General features: G+C 37.9%; 2 protein-coding genes across 2 annotated transcripts; both read left to right on the top strand.

The window, feature by feature from the left end:
* The first annotated feature begins 4,781 nt into the window (after nucleotides 1-4,781).
* LOC121317368 (calcium homeostasis modulator protein 6-like) lies at nucleotides 4,782-11,786 on the top strand. Its single transcript, XM_041253224.1, has 2 exons — nucleotides 4,782-5,361; nucleotides 10,953-11,786. The coding sequence occupies exons 1-2, from the start codon at nucleotides 4,822-4,824 to the stop codon at nucleotides 11,367-11,369; spliced, it is 957 nt and encodes a 318-aa protein (XP_041109158.1). The 5' UTR covers nucleotides 4,782-4,821; the 3' UTR covers nucleotides 11,370-11,786.
* An 8,677-nt stretch (nucleotides 11,787-20,463) lies between these two features.
* On the top strand, nucleotides 20,464-22,920 carry LOC121317703 (calcium homeostasis modulator protein 5-like). The gene is made up of 2 exons (XM_041253857.1): nucleotides 20,464-20,488; nucleotides 22,304-22,920. Exons 1-2 carry the CDS (start codon nucleotides 20,464-20,466, stop codon nucleotides 22,918-22,920), a joined length of 642 nt encoding a protein of 213 aa, XP_041109791.1.
* Nucleotides 22,921-24,387: the final 1,467 nt, after the last annotated feature.

The following is a 24,387-nucleotide window of genomic DNA, read 5'->3' as shown; positions in this document are numbered from 1 at the left end:
CCAACACACCCCAGGGAAAACAGAAATTAGGATCTTTTTAGAGTGAAGCTTATATTAGCCACATAATTTCAGTGTTTGTAAAATCATTTGTTCAGATAATTAAATTGACAACTGCAAGAAAATGACTTATCGTATCAAGAAACATAAAAAGTTATCATAAAACCCCTTAACTTTAAAATGCAATAACATCTAATATCTTCACTTAATTTCCAACGGTGTCCTGGTTTCAGTACTGCACTTAAAATATTGGTTAGGATTAATTGTCAGCTCCTTTTAAGATTTTAAAGACTTCAATCATGCCCCCCTGTAACAGGGGAAGTGTTATGTTTGTGGGTCGTCACTGAATAATACCGATGCACAGAGCGAGCAGTGGGTGTTGACACGCCGCACAGGCACAGAGATTTATTTCAACACAAGTGTTGCCAATAGCATACCAGCAATGGTAGCCCTAGTGTCAGATTTAATAAAGAAAATAAAACAAAACAAAGCTTAAAACTAAGTAACCTACTTCTGGGCTCCCAGGGTCTTGGCATCCTCACAGCAATTCCTGCCTCTTCAAACAGCCTTGGCTGGGCAATGCCTTCATGAGCACCGCCTTGCAGTTGAAGGATTCCGTAGTAATTCATCTTGCGGAGCGGACAGTCTCCTCCTCGATGTCAACAAGTGCAAGCTTTCGCCTAGCGCCCATCTGTGTAGCAATGGCCATGCAGTAGCCTCGAGCTGCATGCCCCCAAGAAAATCCAGACCTCCTGATCAGCTCAGTGCCAAGCGAACATAACTGATCAATCACACATTTGCACATGAACCAGTGATAGGGCTCTCCCTAGTCTGCATAGATTCATTTATTTTAGCTTTTGTAGCCCTGGGATTAGTCTGGTTGCTATTTGTTGGTATATCTCGAAGGCCACAATGTCCCTTTGGTACTGTGGTGATCAGAATTTGATCCAGTACTCTTAAGTGCAATTTCACCAATGCATTATGCAATCTCATCATAACCTCTTTGGACTTGTACTCTAGACCTGCTATATACCCAAGCATTCTGTTTGCCTTTTTGACTGCTTCCTCACACGTTCTAGTTTATGTCAGTAATGAGTCTATTACAACACCAAGGTCTTTCTCTTGGTGAGCCTGTTCTAATTCTGTGCCCCCTATCTGGATCCTAAAGTATTACACTATACTGTAAGTGTAAGATCAAGGGCTAGTTAAAAGCATTTACTGTGATAACAGAGAGGAGCACTGTACACAACATGTAAGGTTACCAAAGTTTTGATAATCATGGTTTAATGTATATACTAAGGCGAATACTGAAAGAGAACCGAAATCCCTAGTTGTCCAAGCCATTTCAAAATGTGTGCAGTAATAAAAAACTTTTACTTTTCTATTCTTGTAACAGTTTTAGAAAGGATTTTCTTTCAAGCAGGTAGATATTGATGCACTTGTCCTTAACCTCACAAATTACTTATTTTGTTTGCTTTTAGTAATGTATAGTTTCATATTTTTCTTAGAGTCTTTGTAATTATTTTTGCTTGTATCTCAGTGGTCATTCCTGCATAAATATTTAAAAACAAATAAACTTGACATACAGTAAACATCTTTTAAGATAAAAAAAGATCCGATTCCCCCGCCCCACCCACTGTGACTATCTGTGAATGATGCAAAAGAAAGGGACGCTTGAGAGAATGCCATTCTTTCACACAAAACAAACCCAGTGAAATGCAGCCCAGAAACTGTTAAAACAGAGTAGGAATTCCCTGCACTATTTCTCTATTCTGTGACAAAATTCAATCAAACTTTTCACAGGCACTGCATAAATTGTATTTAGAAATTCCCTAGTCCCTGAGGTACTTAATCGCTAGTAAAGAACAATGGATGTTATCCTTCAAATTATATTTAATTCCTGTTGCAAATCAATCTGTAAATATTCATTTCTGTAATTTTCCTAGTATATTTGAATTATTTAGCTAATGAATAGGATATAATATATATATATATATATATAGATATATATATATATATATAGATATATATTATAGAGAGAGAGAGAGAGAGAGAGAGAGATGAGAGGAGAGAGAGAGAGTTACAGCTAGAATACAGCTTGCACTAGACACTGCCTTTCCCTTTAAGCAACTGGCACAGACTCAACACGTTTGCAGGTAAGGGTGTTTTATTTACAATATTCACAGCAAAGATCGGTTTCTCTCAAAGCTCTCGCTCTGTACGGGCCACTGACTAACTCACTTCTTCAATCCCTAACTAAGCTATTTCAAGTCCTGGAGACTGAAGCACAGTTCCAGGGTTCTCCAATGATGGGAGTTAGTCCGCGGGTAGGACAGGACAACTCTCTTCGGTATAGTGGTCTCCAGTTACAGGTAAATACAGGATGGTCTCCCTCTGCTGGAAGAGTCCTGTAACACAGGTAAGTATCAGGACAGACTCCCTGTTTGAATTGTCCTGGGAAAACTGGTGTATGCAGCATACATCTGCTTTGCACAAAGATGCACAATTATATCCAGGCTGTGGAGATGGAACTCCGGCAGCCAACTCCGATTGTCCGAAGATGCACTTGTATACTTTCAAGTTTCCACGTAGTGTGTCTGTATAACAATGCCTGTACATCCAGTCTCCAGTCTATTCTTTCCGGTTATTATTTAAAGTCATTTCAAAACGAAAGTAACAAATACCGCTCCGGCTTATAAAAGCAAACTCACACTGCTGTGATGTCAGCGTAATCCAACACAACGTTGACCACTGCGAGCTTTACTTCAAACTGATACGGAGTACTGCTCCTCCAATAGTGCTCCGTTACAAAGAAAATAATTACACTTCCGCAATAAAACAAAACTACCTCACCAAGAGGGAAAATTACGTTTTTCAGAAAACTAAATACTAACGGTATTTTTTAACATAACCCGATATAGCTTTACCTTACGATGTCTTATCACAGTACTAAAATTATCACACTACCTTCTTGTAAAAGCCAACAGCCCGTGTTTTCTCCCGAACAACCAACCCCCCTATAGCTCTGCCCTGCTTCCTTTTAAACCCCAAAATCTGCTTGATTAATTGGCAGCAGGTTCTCTGGGTTGCATAATTTCTTCCAAAGCGCCGCCATTCCTTAAAGGCGCAACTACCCTTTTCTTACAATATATATAAAGTTATATAAATCATTAATTAGTGCCCAATTCTGGTATGGTGGATGGGCGCAAGATTGTAAGTAAACTACAGCATTCATTCAGCCTGCAAATATAATCCAGGGTATCCAGGGACCCAGTGTGAGACAATGTCCCACACCACAGCGACAAAACCTAATCAGGTAAACATGTCCTAATAAAGTGGCCAGACAGTGTATGTGCTTAAAATAACCTTTGCCACAGCTTTAATTGGGCCCCCAATCACTTGAACTCTGCAATAACAAATGCATTCATTGAAATCCACAGAGTAATTTGGACAGAAATGATTAGTACAGTATTAATGTCATCTTCACGTTGCCAAGCTGTTGCCATAGTTGCAGTTAATCTAAATACAGCATCATATTTGTTGTAGCCATGGAAGTGGAAAATATTATCAACGTGGATCAAAATCTAATGGGAATTAATTTGCTTTCATAGTGGTGTCATCACCTGACTATTCAATGGTTGCTTACACACCTGAAGACACACAGGGGTGGTGTCTGTCCTTTACTCTTCCATAATAAAAATGCAACTTACTTGTTACCTAATACCTGCTGAATTTGCATAATGTTTCAGTTTATTGTCTGTTTGTTACCCCATGATAAGTGTTCTCAATCATAATTCATTACTGTTTCAACACCCAGTGGCAAAGTGCCCCGCCCATGGGCTATTTATGTGTGTTCTATGTTACGTGTGGTGTGTTAATGTTGGTGTATGGTCATTGGTACACGGGATGTAATATGGGGTATGCGCACAAGTGTTTAAAATGTATGATTGATCAGCAATCCAGTCTCGGTGTACAGCTGCATAAAAGCAGCATGTTTTCATTCACTCAGGTTTGTGTGTTCAGTGTGTGGAGAACGGGTGTGATTTATAATAGATTTAATATATATAATTTAATAGATATAATAGATTTATAAGAAATAAATGCCTAGCTTCACAGTTAAACCAATTATAAAAACTGAATAATGAATAAGTGTCTAACTGTCTGGGTACCCTTTTCTGCTTGGCTAAATCAGATGAAAAGGGTGCCAGTGTTGTTATTGCACAAGGTATACAGTGCCAGTAGGTCTACTGTATATTTGTGTTTGATGACATAATGTATGACAACAAAGATAACTGTCCCAAAAACAACAGAGAACGTCTGATTGTCTGAACACAGAAAGTTAAGTAAAACTACAAATGCCTTAGCCTGAAACAAAGTGTAATTGAAATCATCAAAACTAAACGTCCATTAGCAAAAGAAGACGCGACTTGCGTCAAGTTGGCTTACGCAAATTACAGATGTTTTCTTGGTTTTTTTTTTTTTTGTTTGTTTTTTTTGTTTGTTTGTTTGTTTTTTACACCTGTTACGTACCTGTGTTGTTTTCTGTTTTAAAAAAATTAAAAAAAAACTACAAATTAAGTTTTTACTTTTCACAGGAAAGCAAACAAGCATTTGACTCATAAACGTAAATTTGTTACTATAAGAAAGCTACGTTTGAATGACAACGAGCTTTCTACTGAAACAAGCACTTCCAGGAAGTAAAAGAACGCAGTACTCTACTTAGCACGTTAACATTGCAGCATCAAGGAAGGTACTACCAGACCTGACCATTACAGTAAGTAGCGGCAACTTGTTCAGTGCAGGCGGTCTACAAACAAAGCACAGATGGAAAAGTTTAAAACGGTTCTCACATTGGCTCAGAAGCAGCAGACGAGTCTAAGTTTCGGGTTCGTTGCTTTGTTCACAGCTGGGGGAGAACAAATATTTTCATCCGCTGTTTTCAGATGTCCTTGCAGTTCCTGGAACTTTGTCTACGGATGTGTTTTTCTTTTGATACCTTCTCTCGTGTTGCTGTTGCTGGGTTACCTACTCAGCAGTAAAACCTGGAGGCTTTTAACTGGCTGCTGTATGAATACATCAAAGATATTCAAGAGTAATAATATTTGTGGCACTATCAAAGTGTTCGTACAGGTTACTGTAAATGCATCGGTTGCGCCGCTTACCTGGGTTGCGGTAGCACTGCTGCATGGTAGCTATTATGAATGTGCTATGACTGGTTGTAACAATACAGCCTACATTGAGAAGGTATGCGATGGCAAGTCCAAATGTTTTCAAGACTTTCATAGGCTGCCTTGCGCCGGTAAGTCTTCATTGTTGGCATCTGACAGGGACGATGTTTTACTGGAGATACGAGCGCAGTCGCAGGTAAGAAACTTACAAAATATAACCAGACAGGTATTTAATATTTGAATAAATGTATTAAGTAATAGTGTTTCAATTTGATATTAAATTCAAATTTGCCAGTGTAACAGGAACTGAAAATGCATTGTCATTCGTGATTTATTAATAGACAAAGCGCGGTTCAAATTCTCCTTTTTTATAATTTGACAGCAATTTCCCGTGGCCATAGGTTCCATTTATTTTGGTTATATTGCAGTCACTGAAACCGTGTACCCGGAAGACCCAGGGTTTGTAGACTTTTCAAGTAGTTTTTGTCAATTGCCATTCTTATATACTGTTTATTTATTACCATTGTTGCAAAAATGAAAGAATTACATTATTTTGTGAACAGATTGTATTAGCAAGTTAATCAATCATAAGGTTTCCATGCACTTTTTTATTTTATTTTTTTTTAGGTCGAGCCATTTAGACGAGAAAAATGTCGTGTAAAATGCTTTTTTGGGTTTCCGTTTAAACCGGCTTTTCACCCGACGTCATGCAAAATAATGGGAAAGTTGAGGGTTGATATGTAAATTAGCTATGCGTAAAGTTCTCCTGCTGTTTTTGAAGATTACTAGTGAAATTTTGTGAAAATGTAGTTTCCATGCCCGGAGAACTGATATACAAGTGAATTTAAGCTGCTGTAATACAGCAAAATACATCGTGCCTGGTTGGTTAATAATGTGTTTTACTGCTGTTGCCCAAATTGTTTTTCAAATGTCATAGTGGGGTGTCATGTTGTTAGTAGTGAATACTGTTTCAACTAATTTATCTTATGACTCATAAATTAAAAATGAACTTGAGGTACAAAATTATACTTTCATTCAGACAATACAGCATATAAGAACATAAGAACATAAGAAAGTTTACAAACGAGAGGAGGCCATTCGGCCCATCTTGCTCGTTTGGTTGTTAGTAGCTTATTGATCCCAAAATCTCATCAAGCAGCTTCTTGAAGGATCCCAGGGTGTCAGCTTCAACAACATTACTGGGGAGTTGATTCCAGACCCTCACAATTCTCTGTGTAAAAAAGTGTCTCCTATTTTCTGTTCTGAATGCCCCTTTTTCTAAACTCCATTTGTGACCCCTGGTCCTTGTTTCTTTTTTCAGGCTGAAAAAGTCCCTTGGGTCGACACTGTCAATACCTTTTAGAATTTTGAATGCTTGAATTAGGTCGCCACGTAGTCTTCTTTGTTCAAGACTGAACAGATTCAATTCTTTTAGCCTGTCTGCATATGACATGCCTTTTAAGCCCGGAATAATTCTGGTCGCTCTTCTTTGCACTCTTTCTAGAGCAGCAATATCTTTTTTATAGCGAGGTGACCAGAACTGAACACAATATTCAAGATGAGGTCTTACTAGTGCATTGTACAGTTTTAACATTACTTCCCTTGATTTAAATTCAACACTTTTCACAATGTATCCGAGCATCTTGTTAGCCTTTTTTATAGCTTCCCCACATTGTCTAGATGAAGACATTTCTGAGTCAACAAAAACTCCTAGGTCTTTTTCATAGATTCCTTCTCCAATTTCAATATCTCCCATATGATATTTATAATGTACATTTTTATTTCCTGCGTGCAGTACCTTACACTTTTCTCTATTAAATGTCATTTGCCATGTGTCTGCCCAGTTCTGAATCTTGTCTAGATCATTTTGAATGACCTTTGCTGCTGCAACAGTGTTTGCCACTCCTCCTACTTTTGTGTCGTCTGCAAATTTAACAAGTTTGCTTACTATACCAGAATCTAAATCATTAATGTAGATTAGGAATAGCAGAGGACCTAATACTGATCCCTGTGGTACACCGCTGGTTACCACACTCCATTCTGAGGTTTTTCCTCTAATCAGTACTTTCTGTTTTCTACATGTTAACCACTCCCTAATCCATGTACATGTGTTTCCTTGAATCCCAACTGCGTTCAGTTTGAGAATTAATCTTTTGTGCGGGACTTTGTCAAAAGCTTTCTGGAAATCTAAATAAACCATGTCATATGCTTTGCAATTATCCATTATCGATGTTGCATCCTCAAAAAAATCAAGCAAGTTAGTTAGGCACGATCTCCCTTTCCTAAAACCATGTTGACTGTCTCCCAGTACCCTGTTACCATATAGGTAATTTTCCATTTTGGATCTTATTATAGTTTCCATAAGTTTGCATATAATAGAAGTCAGGCTTACTGGTCTGTAGTTACCTGGTTCAGTTTTGTTTCCCTTTTTGTGGATCGGTATTACGTTTGCAATTTTCCAGTCTGTCGGTACCACCCCTGTGTCAAGAGACTGCTGCATGATCTTGGTTAGCGGTTTGTAAATTACTTCTTTCATTTCTTTGAGTACTACTGGGAGGATCTCATCCGGCCCAGGGGATTTTTTTTATTTTAAGAGCTCCTAGTCCCTTTAACACTTCTGCCTCAGTTATGCTAAAGTTATTTAAAACTGGATAGGAACTGGATGACATGTGGGGCATGTTGTCAGTATCTTCCTTTGTAAAAACTTGTGAAAAGTAATCATTTAACATATTTGCTATTTTTTTTTCTTCCTCTACGATTTTGCCATTTGTATCTCTTAAACATTTAATCTCCTCTTTGAATGTTCTCTTGCTGTTGTAATATTGGAAAAACATTTTGAATTGGTTTTAGCTCCCTTAGCAATGTTTTTTTCTATTTCTCTCTTGGCCTTTCTAACTTCCTTTTTGACTTGCGTTTGCAGTTCTGTGTACTCTTTCTGCGTACTTTCTTTTTGGTCCTTTTTTAATGCTCTGTAAAGTGCCTTTTTTCGCTGAATATTTTTTTTAATTGATCTATTAAACCATTTTGGCAATTTAGTTTTACATTTAGATTTGTCTACTTTAGGGATATAATTGTTTTGTGCTTCTAGTACTACATTTTTGAAGAACAACCATCCTTCTTCTGTGGGTGTTTTCTCTATTTTACTCCAATCTACTTCTGTTAGTCTCTGTTTCATACCTTCATAGTTTGTTTTTCTAAAATTGTAAACCTTAGCTTTAGTCTTTACTTTTGGGGATTTAAAAAACACTTCAAATGAGACCATGTTGTGGTCTGAGTTTGCCAGTGGTTCTCTGACCTCTGTTTTAGTTATTCTATCTTCATTATTTGAAAAGACTAAATCAAGGCATGCCTCCCCTCTAGTGGGTGCCTTCACAAATTGTGTTAGGAAATATAATAGGGGATATAGGGGATCTGGTGGTACTCTGTCTACTACCCTGGCTTAGAACCTCTACCCATCCGGACTGGCGACAGCTGCAGAGGAAGCATTCAACACCACGCTCGAGAAAATATGGGTATTGGACAATTGAAAGGGAGGTGGCGGATACTGATGAAATGGACTGAAGTGCAGCATTAGTTAGTTCCTAAAATTGCCACTGCCTGCTGTGTCCAGCACAAATTCTTGTCAACAACAAAATGAAGAATCAGTTGCTGGCTGTGAGACAGACAGGGAAGGTAACCAGTCTTGCAAAGTCTTGAGAAAAAGTGTGACACTACCTTTCAAAACAAGCGTACCTATGTTAGACGATGTGTGTTTATGCAAATGTAAACCTGTGACTCAAGAAACAAACCCAGTCCCACTTATTATAAGCAGACTTGACAATTGTGAAGGTTACCTCAGCCATCATTTTCATTTGGACAGCAGCGATCTGAGGAGGCTCGTGCTGTCAGAGATTCTCTTCTTTCTTTTAAATTGTGTTGGATTTTCTGTTGTGTTGAATATTAATGATGCAAACAAATAAAACACAGTCAATACGTTCATTTACAATTTTATTTGGTAAGTTCTGAGAAGGCATCAGCAACTTGTTGGATGCTGTTGCACTGTTTTGGGCAATCGAGCTGGCTCATGACATCTAGTTCACCAACTATATTTATTAACGTGGAGAGCAGACATGTGTTGTCTTCGGACATAGCTGGGATAAAAAAAATGGATGGGAATTAATTCAGTTAGACATTTAAGCAGCTCACTGTTTAACTTTAGCATAGTTTGTTTGTTTTTACAGCAAGGGTATTCTCAAACAGCTGCTTTAATACTATAACAAGGACATAACACAGTTCATGGTAAGTGGTTTTCTACAGAACTGTAAACCCACAAGAGATATACAACATGACAGACCAGACACAGCAAAAAACAATAATTAAAAAAAAGCCGCCCGCATTATCATTAAGATGAATTACACCACTGCTAACCATAAAATCGCTCATCAGCCACTACTTTCTGCCATCTTGGAATCCACAGTAACAACTGACCTGCTGCCTTGCAGTATTTACGGATAAACACGCTCATTAACATTTATATATGAAATGCAGGTTTCCATGCGAAACTGGGTGTGGATTTTCCTGTGTGTTCCATAATTTACACGAGTAAATGAGATTTACCCTATCCCTCTCTTTGGCCACAAACCTGATTTACCCGAGTAATTCTCCCTAATGTGCACGCGCGTCTCCATTTCACTTGTAAATTGACCCACATGGGAACCTCATGCATGTGTGTAGACTCTGTGTACTGTAGGTATCTAACAATTTTGGTGAAACATAGAAGTTCTACATTTTTTATTTAATATTTATTGCTCTATTTTAAAACAACAAATCCATACAAATACCTGTTGTTGTAATTCATAAATAAAAGTTACACATCAAGGCTTCTCACAACAGCATTTCTGATTGGTTACTAAGATTCTCACTATTTTAAGTTATATAGGTTTTTTTTTTAATTATTATTTTTTATTATAAAGTTAAAACATGTGCCTCAATTGCTCATTATTATATTTAAGATTTTAATATCTTGATGAATTTTAGTTTTTGCTAAATCTTACTTGTTTTTTCCAACAGTTGTAGTTAAACAAAACTGGTAAAAACAAACAAAAAAAAATCCAGTAATAACATTCAGGGTGGTCTGGCTAATAAAAGACAATTTGTCAAAGAGGCTGGGATTGTATTATTGATATACTGAAGTATTAAAGGTTGAAACTAACTGTTACACATTGTAGAGTGTTTAAAAATAGCAGCAGTTTTATCATAACATACTTAAAATATATAGAGCTAACAAAATAACTACAATGAAACCTAATAGGAATTAGCACGGTTTATTTTACAAGCAATACACATTATGGTAAATATGTATTTAATTTTTTGAGTGGTATTTTTAAGTTTGAAATATGCTGAACTCTTGTAATTTTTCCAATAAGTCACATGATGAATCGAGAGACACTGAAAACAAGTCATAAGAATCTTGCATCGATTGGTTACTGAGTGAGAAGGAAAGCCAAGGCATAAGGATTTCTAAACCCCATAAGCCACGCTTTATCTCAGTAACCAACTGCAGCTTTTCCTGTGACACACATTTTTTCAGTGTGTCTGTATTCATCATGCAAACCTTTTTTTAAAAAAAATCTACAAGAGCATTTGGCAATTGTTGGTTCGTAATGGTACCATCAAAGACACATTTACCATATTGTGTGCATCTTTCAAATATGAAAATGTAAGACCTACGAAGTGACAGTAATACATATTAGGTGATATACCTGGAATAATGTTGTCTGTCAACTAAAGGTGTTTTAATTGATATAGGTTCTGGGATGGATGCTGATAGCGACCATCACAGTCATTGCCCTGGCCTTTACCTGTGTCACCCGGTGCCGCTCTCCCGTCAGTTTTCTTCAGCTCAAATTCTGGATGGCTTATATGAATCACGAGAACGAGTTGTTCGAAAGCCTTGCCACAGAACATGCGAAGAATCTTGCCCAACGAAACGTCAGGAGCTTTTTTGAATCAACAGAACCTCCTGCAATGAAGACGCCTGACAACAAAGCATGGGAGAAAATCTCAGCCCTGTACAAATTTAGTACTAAGGATCATTACTATAGCAAGTTACACAAGTATGTTGAAACCTGTGGTGAAAATCATAACAAATCAACCAGGTCCGGAGAATGTGATTTTGAAAATCCTACAGTTCTGAACTTTGTTGATGGATCAAATTTTTTGTGAAGGTGTGATTTAACAAAAGCATGAATTAGAGAAGGGCAACTCCTTCATATTGGGCCAGTCTACATCAGGTTTAACATGAGCTGAGATCATTAACTGGTTTAGGACCTGAATAGAGGTTTAATGGTTCAATTTAGGAAGTAAAAACATGGTTACAACAAATACCTGTTCTGTTAGGGCCAGAGTTGCCCATACCTGTACTAAATTAAATCACTTAATACGATTCCAAAGTGTTGACATCACTTCCTTCTTTACAGACCCGTAGCCATTGTCTTGAAAAGAGGTGCCTAATTCATAGAGAATTCATATATTTTTAAATATGTTCTATGAAATATTCTGCTACCCATCTGCTCCAGCTCATCCAAAACTCTGCTGCTCGCCTTGTCTTTTCCCTTCCTCATTTCTCCCACACTACACTGCTGCTCCACTCTCTGCAGTGGCTCCCTATCGCTGCTCGCATCCAATTCAAAACTCTTGTACTTGATTATTGCTGTCTCGACCTTTCTGCTCCCTCTCCAGACTATCATTAATCCCTACACCCCCTCTCGCCCCTACACTCCTCCACTACCGGCAGATTAGCTGTACCCCTCTCCGCTGCCCCGCTTCTAGAGCCCGCTCCTTCTCCCTTACCCCTCAGTGGTGGAACGAACTACCCACGGGTATCAGGACTGCTCAGTCTCTGACCACTTTCCAGTGCCTCCTCAAGACACACCTGTTCAGACAGCATCTGTAAAATCACAACTCTTGACCATACTGGACTATATGGCACCTAGTTGTACCAGTACTTGCATCAGCTTGCACTTCCACTGAACTGCTCCATACCCTGCCTCACTCTACTACTGCTCCCAAATAACTGTTTACTGTACCTTGTATTTGATTTTACACTTATAGGTAACCATACTCATGTTTTTGTAATTGTTCTTATTTGAAATCATTCTCATCCATTTGTCATACTTACTATGTGTCCTTACTGGACTTTACTTATATAAGCAAATACTATAAGTTTTAACCGCTCTTAGTCAAACTCGCTCTTATAATTTACTGTATTCTTTATTTTGCTCTTACTTGAATTTGATCTTGTTGTACTTTTATAACTGCTCTTATCTGTATTATGATATTCTGTAATCTGATATTTTATAATGTGATAACATGTAATGTGATATTTTATAATGCAATACTTTGTACTGTGATATTTTGTAACAATTGTAAGCCGCCCTGGATTAGGGTGTCTGCTAAGAAATAATGATAATTATAATGTAAACCTGTCAAAAATCCTGTTGAAAGTCAATGGCATCTCATAGCGAATTTTCAGAACACTTACCATGGAACATACACAATAAATGTTTTTCCTGCCGCAACAGTTTAAGTTCACATCATATTAATGTTACGGGTAATTATAAACCTCTTAGATCATCTCATCCATTCATGTTCCGAGCAGAGAGTTCATCATCCAATAAAAGCTAACAGGACTTCACAATCTCGCTTTAGACAGCCCCTTAAATTCCACACAGCTTAAGTGATCCAGACCAAAAAACAAACTAAAAACACAAATAATAGTCCATGACCCTAATGGTTTATAATAGCATTAATATTCTCCGCAACTGTTATTTCCTGTTGATAACTGACCTTGCCTTCAGCTCAGGACACCTATCTAGTTTAGTAGAAAAACTAAAAAAATAACTAAGTCATTTCTAAATTGTTTGGAACAGTCTTTCTGCAATTTTGCCATGTAAACTACATAGGGTACAGAAAATGGGAACAATGGATTAGTAGATTTTCTTGACATCTTACCACCTGGGGGTAAATACAACACCAAACCTTGTGGTATAAGAATGCAACCTTAACCATGTGTCTTCCTTTAGTATTATTACATAGTTTACCACGGGGTGTTTTACAGTTTTTAAGGACTACTAGTTTTGTAACATTAGCAGTTGTAATTTTCAGAAAAAAAAAAAATGAAATTTGACTTTGCTGCAAAAGACTGGGTCATTTTGTCTTCCTTTGATAGAAAAGTTGATTAATTCTGTGATTGCACTGGAAACTATAGATACCACAACAGAAATCAATAAAAAGGTCTGTCAGGAAACATCAGTATTAATTCCATATTTACACAAATGGCTTTGATGTATGTAACAATGACTTATTTCATTAATCAGTGTCAATGATTTATTTTGTTTTGTTTTTTCAGTACTGTTAGATATTGCACTTCCTTTACCACTGTTTATGTAAAAATAAAAGCTTTTTTTCAACAGATCATTGTGGAAGTTGTTGAGATCTCAGGCACAAGCTAAAATAAAAATTGTCTGTGAAACTGCTGAAATTGTAACATTTATAAACACTTCTCATGTCAGTTTCATGTGACAGCCTGCCCCCCTTTTCTGTATGTGGATCTTAGGTTCAACTTGAGCTACCACTGACCCTTTGTATTAGAATTTAAAAGTTCAGCCCTCCAATTTAATGAGTTACACCCAATTGCAATACAAGGAGCTGTCAGGCGAATATGATGGGTTGTACCCACCATGTGCACTTCACCTCCAGACAACTGTAACTGTAGACAACACCTGCATACATGACACAGTACAAAGATATCGAAGATAAGCAAAAAACCCAGCTTTTCTAATGACCCACAACCAACACTTACAGACTTGATATAAGATACATACATATATTGATGTGATACACATGGGACAAGTTGTGAGATCGAACCCACGAGGCAGACACCACATCTAAAAGAGCACATGCACTTTGTAAGGTGTCAATAACCCTATTGGACGAAACAGCCAGCTCAAATGCAGCCGTTCAGGGGCCAGACCCAAATCTAAAGGCTCGGTATGCCATAAGGTTCCCCATGGCTGATGGAGCAGGTCACAGTGTGTGGGCAGTCCCTACGGCTGGCCACTCAGACGCTGCATCAGGGTTTAAAACCAGTCTCCTGGGCCAATAAGCCTGACACAGTGGGAACAAGGCGAGCTGTGGGAAGGCATATAACATCTCGGCCACTGGTGTGCCAAGGCATCTACTTGTGAGGGAAATTTATGTATTCTAATATAACTATATTTATCTTGTATGTGCTGAGTTCTCCCTGCATTCTTTCTTTCATCGCTCCTCACCCAACTTAAAATGCAAGCTTCAAAAGAAACTAAGAAAGCAGTCTGCAGATCTGCTAGCCAGGGCCAGGAAGAAATGAACAAGATTGTGTTGATTAGATATGGATGCCAGGCCAAGTGGCTCAAGAAAGTGTGTCTGTTTTTCTAAATAGTCAGACTTTGATAAAATGGCCATCTCTAGCCCAGGTGTTAAAATGTCTATTGAAATTTATGATTAACTCTTAAGTGGGTTAGAGAATGTCTTTGAATTAGCTTTGCCAGTCAGCAAACCTTTAAAATGTTTAGATGAGTATACATAGGTTTCCTAAAACTTTCTAAATACAAGATTGACACTAACATTTTGTTCATAAATTTCATAAACTAACAATACCAAACGTTATTCACATTGTGATGACTGTTGTACGTCAAATTGTATTTTGATACAATTGTCGGTATATTAAGGATTGAAAATATTTGTTTTGTGCCTTACAATGACATTTGGCACATACATGGTTAAATCTGTAAAGAATAAGTTAAAATTTAAAATGAACAAATAGTACTTTATAACCAAATATAATTTATGTTACTCAGGCTCTGAGTAGCCATATATAATAAGGTATGGAGTTATTCATCTTGGTTTGTGGGCAACATGAATATGGATGTTTCATAGAGACAGGAAGGAGCACAGTGGAGTTATTAATAAAAGAGACTTTTCTTAAGTTACCTTTTAAGAAGATATTTGATGGACAGCCTTATCCAAGGCATGGACAAGAATTCTTTGAAGATCAAGGACACACCTTTTTCTAAGGACAACTGCCAATGAGGTTACATTTTGGGTCAATCCCAAATGATTGGCTGGTGTCTCAGAACACCCATCTCATGCCAATTTTAAAAGACTGGAAATCGAATGATTTCTGTGTCTTGATTTTTCCATCCATTCAGGATCTATTCTGGACCTATTCTTGAGGAATCAGCTATATATCTGGAAGCTACAGAAGAAGCCTTGTGGGAAAAACCTTCTTCAACTTAAGAACTTCGATCTGCCTTGGAACTAAAAACTTTGAATTGAACTGCAACCGACAATATCTTTGAAGAGGATTAACTGCAATTGATTTCTACATGGGATTTTAAAACACATTGTTCTTGGAAATCTAACAAGGTTCTCATGTGCCCAGAGCAAAAGCTTGCAGGCCATGCGATGGAGACTGGGCGACCTGAAGCCGCCCTAGTGGTTGATGTAAGCCACCACTGTTATGTTGTTTCTACAAACAAGCATATGCCCCCCTCAAACCTTCTGCAAAAAATGCTGCAAAGCTAGGTAAACTGCCTGAAGCTCCAAAATATTTATGTGGAGACCCTGCCCAGGCTGGACACGTCTGTGGTGACATTGCCCAGCGCTACGTCGAGGTGTAGATGGACAGGCTGTTTCCACCAAGACCATGGCGAAACACTTACAATAGACAGTCGTAGTTCAACGTGGGCTGAAAAAATCTGCTGTTGAACAATGCCTACAGAAGGTGCATGCACAGGAGACCTAAAGGTAGGGTCTGAGAAGCTGCTGCCATCAAGCCCAGAAGTTTCTGGAACTTCACTACTGTGAGCACTCTGTTGAGCTAAAAAGCTCTATTCTCTACATTCTGCCATACGACAGAGTGCACACCATGGACCTGGAGTCCAAGCACACTCTTAGATAGGAGGCTGACTGAGAAGATGTGAGCTGGCTCTCACATGATTCACCATAAGGTCCAAACATTGAAAGTGGTCGGTGACAAGTTCCGTGTTGGCGTCTGCCTGTGCTGGAGACTGGACAGAAATAAGTCAATCATCCAAATAATTGAGTACTCTGAAGCCTTGAAACTCAATGGGGCCATGATAGCTTCCATGCACTTCAAAAAGGCACAGGGAGCTAGAGAGAGACCAAATGGAAAGACCCGGAACTGGAACAATGTTCCCTGAAAGGGGAACCGCAGGTACTTCCTGTGCGCTGGTTTTACGGGTATGTGGAATACGCGTCTTTGAGGTTCAACATGGTGAACGAGTCGCCTGGCCTGATTGACTGCAGCAGTTGTTGCATTGTCAACATTTTGAACCTCCTTCAGTTCAGATACAGGTTGACCTGTCTGAGAACAAGGATCGGTCTGAGGCCGCCATGCAAATGTATATTTAAAATGTATATTTAAAAATGTAGTGTGACACAAGTGTTTTTCTCAGCACCAGGTAAAGTACTAGATAGAGGCAACAAGACACACAAGCTGAGACTGCATGCAAACTCTGTACCTAGAACTTCACAAATCACAAATCTATCACAAATAAGTGAGGTCTGTTTGCATGAGAGAGGGTACAGAGCTGAAATATTGGCTTTCACACACACACACTAACCAACTCTCTCTGGGTCTTATTCCATGTCCTCCCTCAACACACTACAATACTATACAGAACAATCTGAAAAACTAAAATCAGGTAAAACATATATGCTGTTGGCCAAATTGGCTTTTGTAAAACAATCTGATATTATTACCAAAAGATCATTAAATAATTGACTATGTAAAAGTTTCCAAACGTGTTATTTTCTCATAAGTTCTTAACATGTTCAGTGGTTAATTTAGGTATAGAAAGGTATAAAGCGGCTTTGGCCTTATAAACGTTTACCACAGTAAATTTTTATGGTAATTTAGCAGTTTTCCCCATGCTTTTCCCATGTATTTTTCGACTATACGTTTACCATGGTTTGCTACGTTTTATCGTTACCTACTTTAAAATACCCCTCTGGGCTTTACAATACTTAGCTTAACCATACCTTCACTTTGCTTTATGCCATGCTTTCACTATGTTAAACTTTTATAAGGGAGATCAGTTTGTTATTCAACCAGGAAACCACAAAATCTGCGCAGCATTAGGAAAATATGCGTACGTGAACACAGCCACTATGTGCAGAGGGACCTTAGAAGGTAAATATGGATCAGACAGAAAGTGAATGGGGACTCGGTAAGTGTTAGAAAAAGTACGAAGAGGAGGGCGACACCGAGCAGTCAACATAGAGAGGAGACTGAGCAAGCTAATAGATTCCAAGCACTGAGCAATCTACTGCTGGATGAAAAGAGGTGAGCTGTTGTTAGTAGGTGATTCAATTATACGCTGTGTCGACAGTGATTTTAGCCGTAAAGATCCCGTAAATGGGGTTGTTGCCCCCCTCTCCTTGTCATACTAATATTATGGATGCAGCGTGTCATTAGATTATATTACTGAAACAGTTTAATTTTGATTAAATATTTACAACATTTTGACGTGTAAAATCATTTAATTTATAAATAAATCTCCGCGCTCACACAAACTACATCTGATTGACAACGATGTTATAGAAACATAAAAAGAAATGGGTTTAAAACATTTTACCATATAAACAGTCGTAGATCACACATTTTAAAGTTCATACGAAAACAGAGTGGCACGAACACACACCCACACAGTCTTGCAAAAGCCATGCCGTAAACCTCCCCTTTAATGACGCTGTTGCCCCGCCTTACTTTTGCATTACTGCGCTTGCGCGATCAATTTCTTTCCCGGTCAATGTATTTCCTGCGACACCGGTCCATCCTGTTTCGTGGAAACCGCTCGTATTAGGGATTGGACTGTGTTGATAAACCTCGCCGCGGTGTTAAATCACTAAAGATTATATCAGTTTTAACGAAACAAAACAAGTGATTTATAATTATCCCTTTCATCTGTGTACTGTTGTGTTATTTCCTGTATTTTAGTGGTGCTTTTTATTAGTGTTTTATTTTAATACACAAAGCTCCAGAATTTTTAATATGCAGTTTTTATGACAGTGCTTTGTATATTTCTTTTTTGTGTTAACATTGTTTTATTGTAGTTTCTTTTAATGTACAAAGCTTCCGTTTTTATACTACGTAACTTTATTGAATAATTTTATATGTTAGTTACTTTGTGTATTTATTGTAAACTGAAATAAATCATTTAAACTTAGCTATTTCAGTTTTCGTGTTTCTTCCTGTCTTGTGTTGTCACACAACCATTCAGTATGTATGAATAACTATAAAAAGCCCACAATAAATAATAATATACGCTCGTCTTTGTGGATCCCATAAAAAAGGATAAAGTGAGCAAATCGAGATCTCTCAAACAAGTGGGTAGTTTGCTGAAATAAAAAAAAAAAAAAAAAAAGACACAGTAAACTGCTCAGATTGTAGGCTTCCTGACCGTACCTTTTCAGAATGGGTGTCCTTTCATACACCCCCTCTTGCCTCCAGTGCTATTGCTGTGGTGGATCTTTGCCCATAGTAAGTATGTCCAGCCGCTGATATGAAAGAAGGGGTTGACCACTCAGCGCTGTGACGTCACTGTGGTCCGGACCAGTGGGATCACTCCATCAAAGTGGTCGGGGCCACTCGTTGCCGCTGTTATACTCTGATTTCACAGTTGTATATTAATGTTCTTTATGGCTTTAGGTTTCATGTTCTCATGTTCTCATACTTTGCAGTGATATAATTAATGTTAGCACCTCCAACATTATCTACCGTCAGCATCAACAACAATAATAAATAAGGTACTCTCCTCTTTTTAATCAGAAACTAGACAGCCTTAGTTTCAGTGTCCGTTTCAATTATGGCATAGAGCCAGGATTTAACAACAGAAACATCCTGTTTGAATTTATTTTTGTCATGTTTCAATTCCTACTTTGTCATGATGAGATCAACTGTTTTTTTCTTTTTTTTCCCCCAGCAGTGCATATCTGCAATAAATAAAGTTAATATGTTATGTACATGTTATGATATATTGTATTTAAAAAAAAAAAAGTATGTTTTACATTTTTATTAAGGACATTTACTCAATGACATAAATTCTATTTTTATGAGGTAAAATTCTTGTGATCTAAAGCTATTGAATCATATCTAATAAAAAATTATTTATAATACTACTTTCCTTTTTTATTTTATACTTGCCTTAATTTCCTTCTCCTCAATTAACGCACCAGAACCTCCCTTCATAATAACTGATTTTGTCAAACATGGTTGACAAACAGGAAATTGATTCCCAAATAAGCAGTGGGAGGGATTTCTTTCAGCAAAACGTTTTTATATTTAATGCAAATGAGAAAGAATTGGATTTGGATACAGGCCTCCTACAAAACATGTTTTTGTATGTGTAGTTTTAACATTGTATTACTTTTATCATTTCTTTGTAACAGCTATATACTGCAGATCTGTTTTTTATTGTGTATATGTTTTAATTTAACAGTAAGGGCAGGTAGTTTCACATGGCACACACTGTTCTGGTAATTATTTTTCCTGTTTTGATATGTCATCAGGTAATCCTTCTGGTGTTCGTTTATTAGTCCATAAGTAATTAACCATCTTAACTACATGTTTTCTGTCTGGTGGATATTCATGCACATCAAAGGAAGTCTTTGCTTTCTTGATCAATCCATCACATTGAGAGATATATCTGTGAATACAATGTGCCATTTTTCAACTGCCTTTACGTTGACAGTGCCACTGATCTGTTTTGGTGTCAAATGTAACCAGAGTTCTTCCAAAGACACCAATAATCTTTCTTTCCTGGGTACACTGAAAAGTGCACAAACCGGTCCTGAAGCCATGCGCATCAAAAAACACCGGGTAAACAGTTAATGCTTGAGACCGCATAGTAAGACATTCATCTTTCCTGAAATTGGAAATCAAACCATTATCCAACATATTTTGGAGATCCTGATCTTGTAATGGAGAGGGAAGTGTGTATGGCTGTGAGGTACCTATTCTCTGCAGATGAATGCATTCTAGTCTTGGACTTCCACTTCTGGTAGCAAGGGCTATAAACTTCATACAGTGCTCAGATTCTCAATCAATGACCTGGGCAGTGATAGATTTGCCGCTATGGAATGGTGCCCTTTGTCCACTTTTTCTTTGCAGTAAAATATATACCATTTATTAGATCAACACAATAAATAGGATCCTTTGGTGTTCCATGTTGATGCAGAGCATGGTGTCACAAAGATGCATGACTTCCAGACCTTGCTTTGTAAGTATTGCATTGCAGTGGTTTAACTTGTGTGAAGGGTGTTGTTTTTACGCCAGGACTGGTTTTCATGTCTATAGGTTCCTTTCTCGTTGGATTTGATGTTTCCAATAAAAGGAAATGATGATACACAATGTATGCCAATATATGTTGGGGTGCTCTACTCACATGATAGTTTTGAAATTACATTGTGCTTATTTTACAGATTGTCCTATATTACATTTTTAGTACTGTATTTGCTAGTAGCTATTTTCTAATAATCATTGAGGAGTTGAACATTTGATTTCAAGTATGTTCTGGAAGGTTTTAAACATCTTTTGCATATACTGTGAGAAATCTGGTGCTCCATGAAGTAACAGAGCACAGATGTCAAGATCGTTTGAGCTTGGTGACAATCACTCAGCCTTCAACTCGCAAGTGAAAAAATAAGCATTGCTGACCAAAACCATTACATAGAAAACACCTTTTGGTAAACAGATGCAAATCAATGTTTGTGATCAAGTATAATGAAAGTGAAAGACAAGATTACATTGGCTCAAGAAACAATCAAGTTAAAATACTCATCAATCTTGGCTGGATTTCAGCCCACAGATGAAGTATATGCTGCTGCAAATATTTGGTTAAATACTGCAGTTAATGCAAAAGGAGTATTTGATGTCATGTACGTTTTTAATTAAGCACCCTGCAAAACAAAATAAACTGACTGTGTAAATACTTAATCATTAAAAAAAAATCACACACTATAGCAAATGCTGTCGTAATCCTAAAAAGTTAAATACAAAAATGGTAGGACTTAAATGTTTTACCATGGTTCCCATAGTGTTAATACTAGATTTTATGATCTAGCAAGCATTTCATGGTTGAGCACACATTCCACTTCTCCTTCTACCCTCCTTCTGACCCCGGACATCTAACCCAACCTAATGGTGTACTGGAACATTCTGCCCTTCCTCCATCCTTTCACAAATTCCTCACTAAACATTGCAAAACTGCACCCAATGATTGTTGGTTGATCCTGTTATCCTGTTTGGTTCCTTCACACAATGTAACAATAACGAACCTAAAGGAAAATATATGATAAAACTTGGGGTGTGTGGGGAGAGAGATAGAAAAGTCTGGAAAAATAATTTTCATGAAAATGGGTTAGGTTTCATGTCTGAGTAGTAAGAGGAAGTCTGTATGAATTTCATTGTACTGCCAATGTGAGAGAGAGAGGTGGGGCCTACAAAAAAAAACAGATGGGGGAAGACGCATGTCAAAAACAGATTCTTTGTGGTGTCTCTTGCAGAAAGATAATGCATATTACTTCTGTATGATATGAAAGATACAGATTTTTCATTATAGAATTATTTAAGAATCAGAAGCAGATTTTTCAATCACTTTTTTAAAAATGGATGGTGTGGCAGGCTGGCGAGTGGATAGAGGCCCAGAGACAGACTGCAGTTCAAAAAAATAACTATTTTATTATAAATAAACACAAAATGAAAGGGCACAAGGGCCAAAACAAAACAATTTAAACACAAAGAAAGACAAAAAGCAAAATTTACAAAAATAACAATCTCCAGGCTGGGCAATGCCTTCACTGGATTCAAGCTCTCCAAACAACCAAAAAAAAACCAACCTGCTTCCTCAGCTCCCTCTCCCTAAATGAGAAGCAGAGGCCTCCTTTTATATCAGGTGGCTGGGCGCTGATTGATCGTTAATCAACCTAATCAACTAATCAACCCCAGCCACCTGAACATAATAAACCCAGGCAGGTAGGGGAAGTTAACCCCATCCCTGCCAATTTCTAAAGAGCAGAGCTTTGCTCTGCCACAGATGGTTTTAACACAGTTGTCAAATTCTTCATGAATCAGAAGTCAACTATAGGATACAGCTTCATGGCACTCCTAACCGTGGGAGGGGAGCGCATTTTTTCCATTGTTTCTTTCCAGTGCCCGTTCAACAAGAGCCAAAATTTTAGTTATGGACTTGTTTTCATTGTGGGACCAGCTCTAGCGCTCTTCATCATTGGCTATTTCGTCAGCGCTAGGACATGGAAGCTCTTCACTGGCTGCTGTCTGAACCCAAGGAAGCTGTGTCCGAGGCGAAACGCCTGCTACTGCATGTATGTCTTTGCACAGATCACGGTGGGGGCTTGCATTCCCCCTGTGATGTGGCTCACTGTGGTTCTGCTGAACGGCACCTTCTACGAATGTGCTGTGAGCGGTTTGGAGGATAACCATGTAGTCGACCTGTTCTGCAAGCGTACAAATGATGAGTGCCAGGTGGAACTGCCAAAGGTGCCCTGTGGAAAATCCAACCTGTCTTCAGCAGACAATCAAGAGCTTCTCCTAATGCTGTGGGCACAGTCGCAGGTATGGAGCGCACACGCATTCTGTGTACCAGCATTATTTACCCTTTGCTGCCCTGAGTATGTTCCTATACCTATTTAATGCATAGTTTCTCAATGTTAAAATATATTGGACACTGGGCAGCAAAGGGTTAATTAGTATGAAAAAAAAGGGAACACATTTTTAAAATATGCATAAATGAAAGAAACTTCTGATAGAGTAGCATTTTCACTCTACCACACTGAGAAGTTTGGTTAGTTTTACAGATTATAAAAGGGGTTTAAAAATTATGCATGAACGATATAGTTTGTTTTTAATTTGGTGTATGGTTTTAGTTGTTATAGGTCTTTTTTGTGCCAGCTGATAATACATATTATGCATTTGTCAAATACAACATTTTCTCTTGATAATTTATAGATAAATAACGCACACCTAGATCGACTGCTAGATTAACTAATTCATTTTAGTTTTATTGTGTTTTTATTTCATTAAAATACAATCTGGAGGTAGAGAATTGAGATGTGCCATCTTGTTTCTAAGAGAGCCCGAGGCGACTAGTTGGTTACTTACTCCTCTGGAATGAAGTTTATTCCTGTTATGTTGCAGGAAACCTAATTATAGCATGATCACATCGTCTTCAGATACTTCATGAACTAGCAGCATTTTTTAAAGGAAGCTCAAAAGCTTTGTCTTGTCTACAAGAGAACACTCCCAAACTTGGGTCAGCTTGAAATAGAGCAGCATCTGATGGCCTAAGTCAGAACCCTTAGATGTAGTTAAGGCAGCAAAGAAAACAAAAACAAAAACAAAACAAAACAAAAACAGCCAGTGAGACAATTGTATTTATCAGTGGCTTTTTTGTTTCTGCAATAAAACAGAAAAGCACACTATGCAGCAGTCCTGGATCAGTCTGATAGCAGGGAATTTTATAGCAAATCGACCCGAAAAAGCAGAGCAACACCATTTATTTGTAAAAAGAAAAACAAAATTGGAATTTTACAGAACTAGCAAAAATCAACTGATGTTGCGTTCACACTGCCACTTCGGACCTAAACCGACTCAGGTCTAGCTGATCGCGGAGATTCTTATCATTTTTAACGCAGCGTTTACACAGTGATGTGCCCGGAGCCGGTTAGCTCCGAATGCGCACGCATACCATCTAAATTACAATACGTGCTCTGTGGCGTCATAACAACCACTGCAGGGGTAACGAGTTTCCCCTCCCCAAACCACAAAAGCTGAAGAGGCAGAGTGGTATTAAAACAAACAGTAATACAGTATCATATTCGTATTGCAGGGACTCATCTTGCAGTCTAAGAGAAAAACAGTTATTCGTTTAGACAGTGTTTGACACAACATAGAGGTTCCTGACCCATTTGTCATGTGAAAGATTTCAACTTGAGTAAGATGAGTAAATTTGCTGTTTATTATACTGTAATAATAAAGACCCTTTTGTTTTCAAAGAACTCTATTCTGTTTCTTCACCAATATTACCTCATCTGTGTGTGTGTCTGTGTGTGTGTGTGTGTGTGTATATATATATATATATATATATATATATATATATAT

Source organism: Polyodon spathula, chromosome 6 (assembly GCF_017654505.1).
Source record: "Polyodon spathula isolate WHYD16114869_AA chromosome 6, ASM1765450v1, whole genome shotgun sequence".
NCBI classification, from domain to species: Eukaryota; Metazoa; Chordata; class Actinopteri; order Acipenseriformes; family Polyodontidae; genus Polyodon; species Polyodon spathula.
The sequence above is the reverse complement of the archived record's forward strand: the minus strand, read 5'-3'. Positions and strand labels throughout refer to the sequence as shown.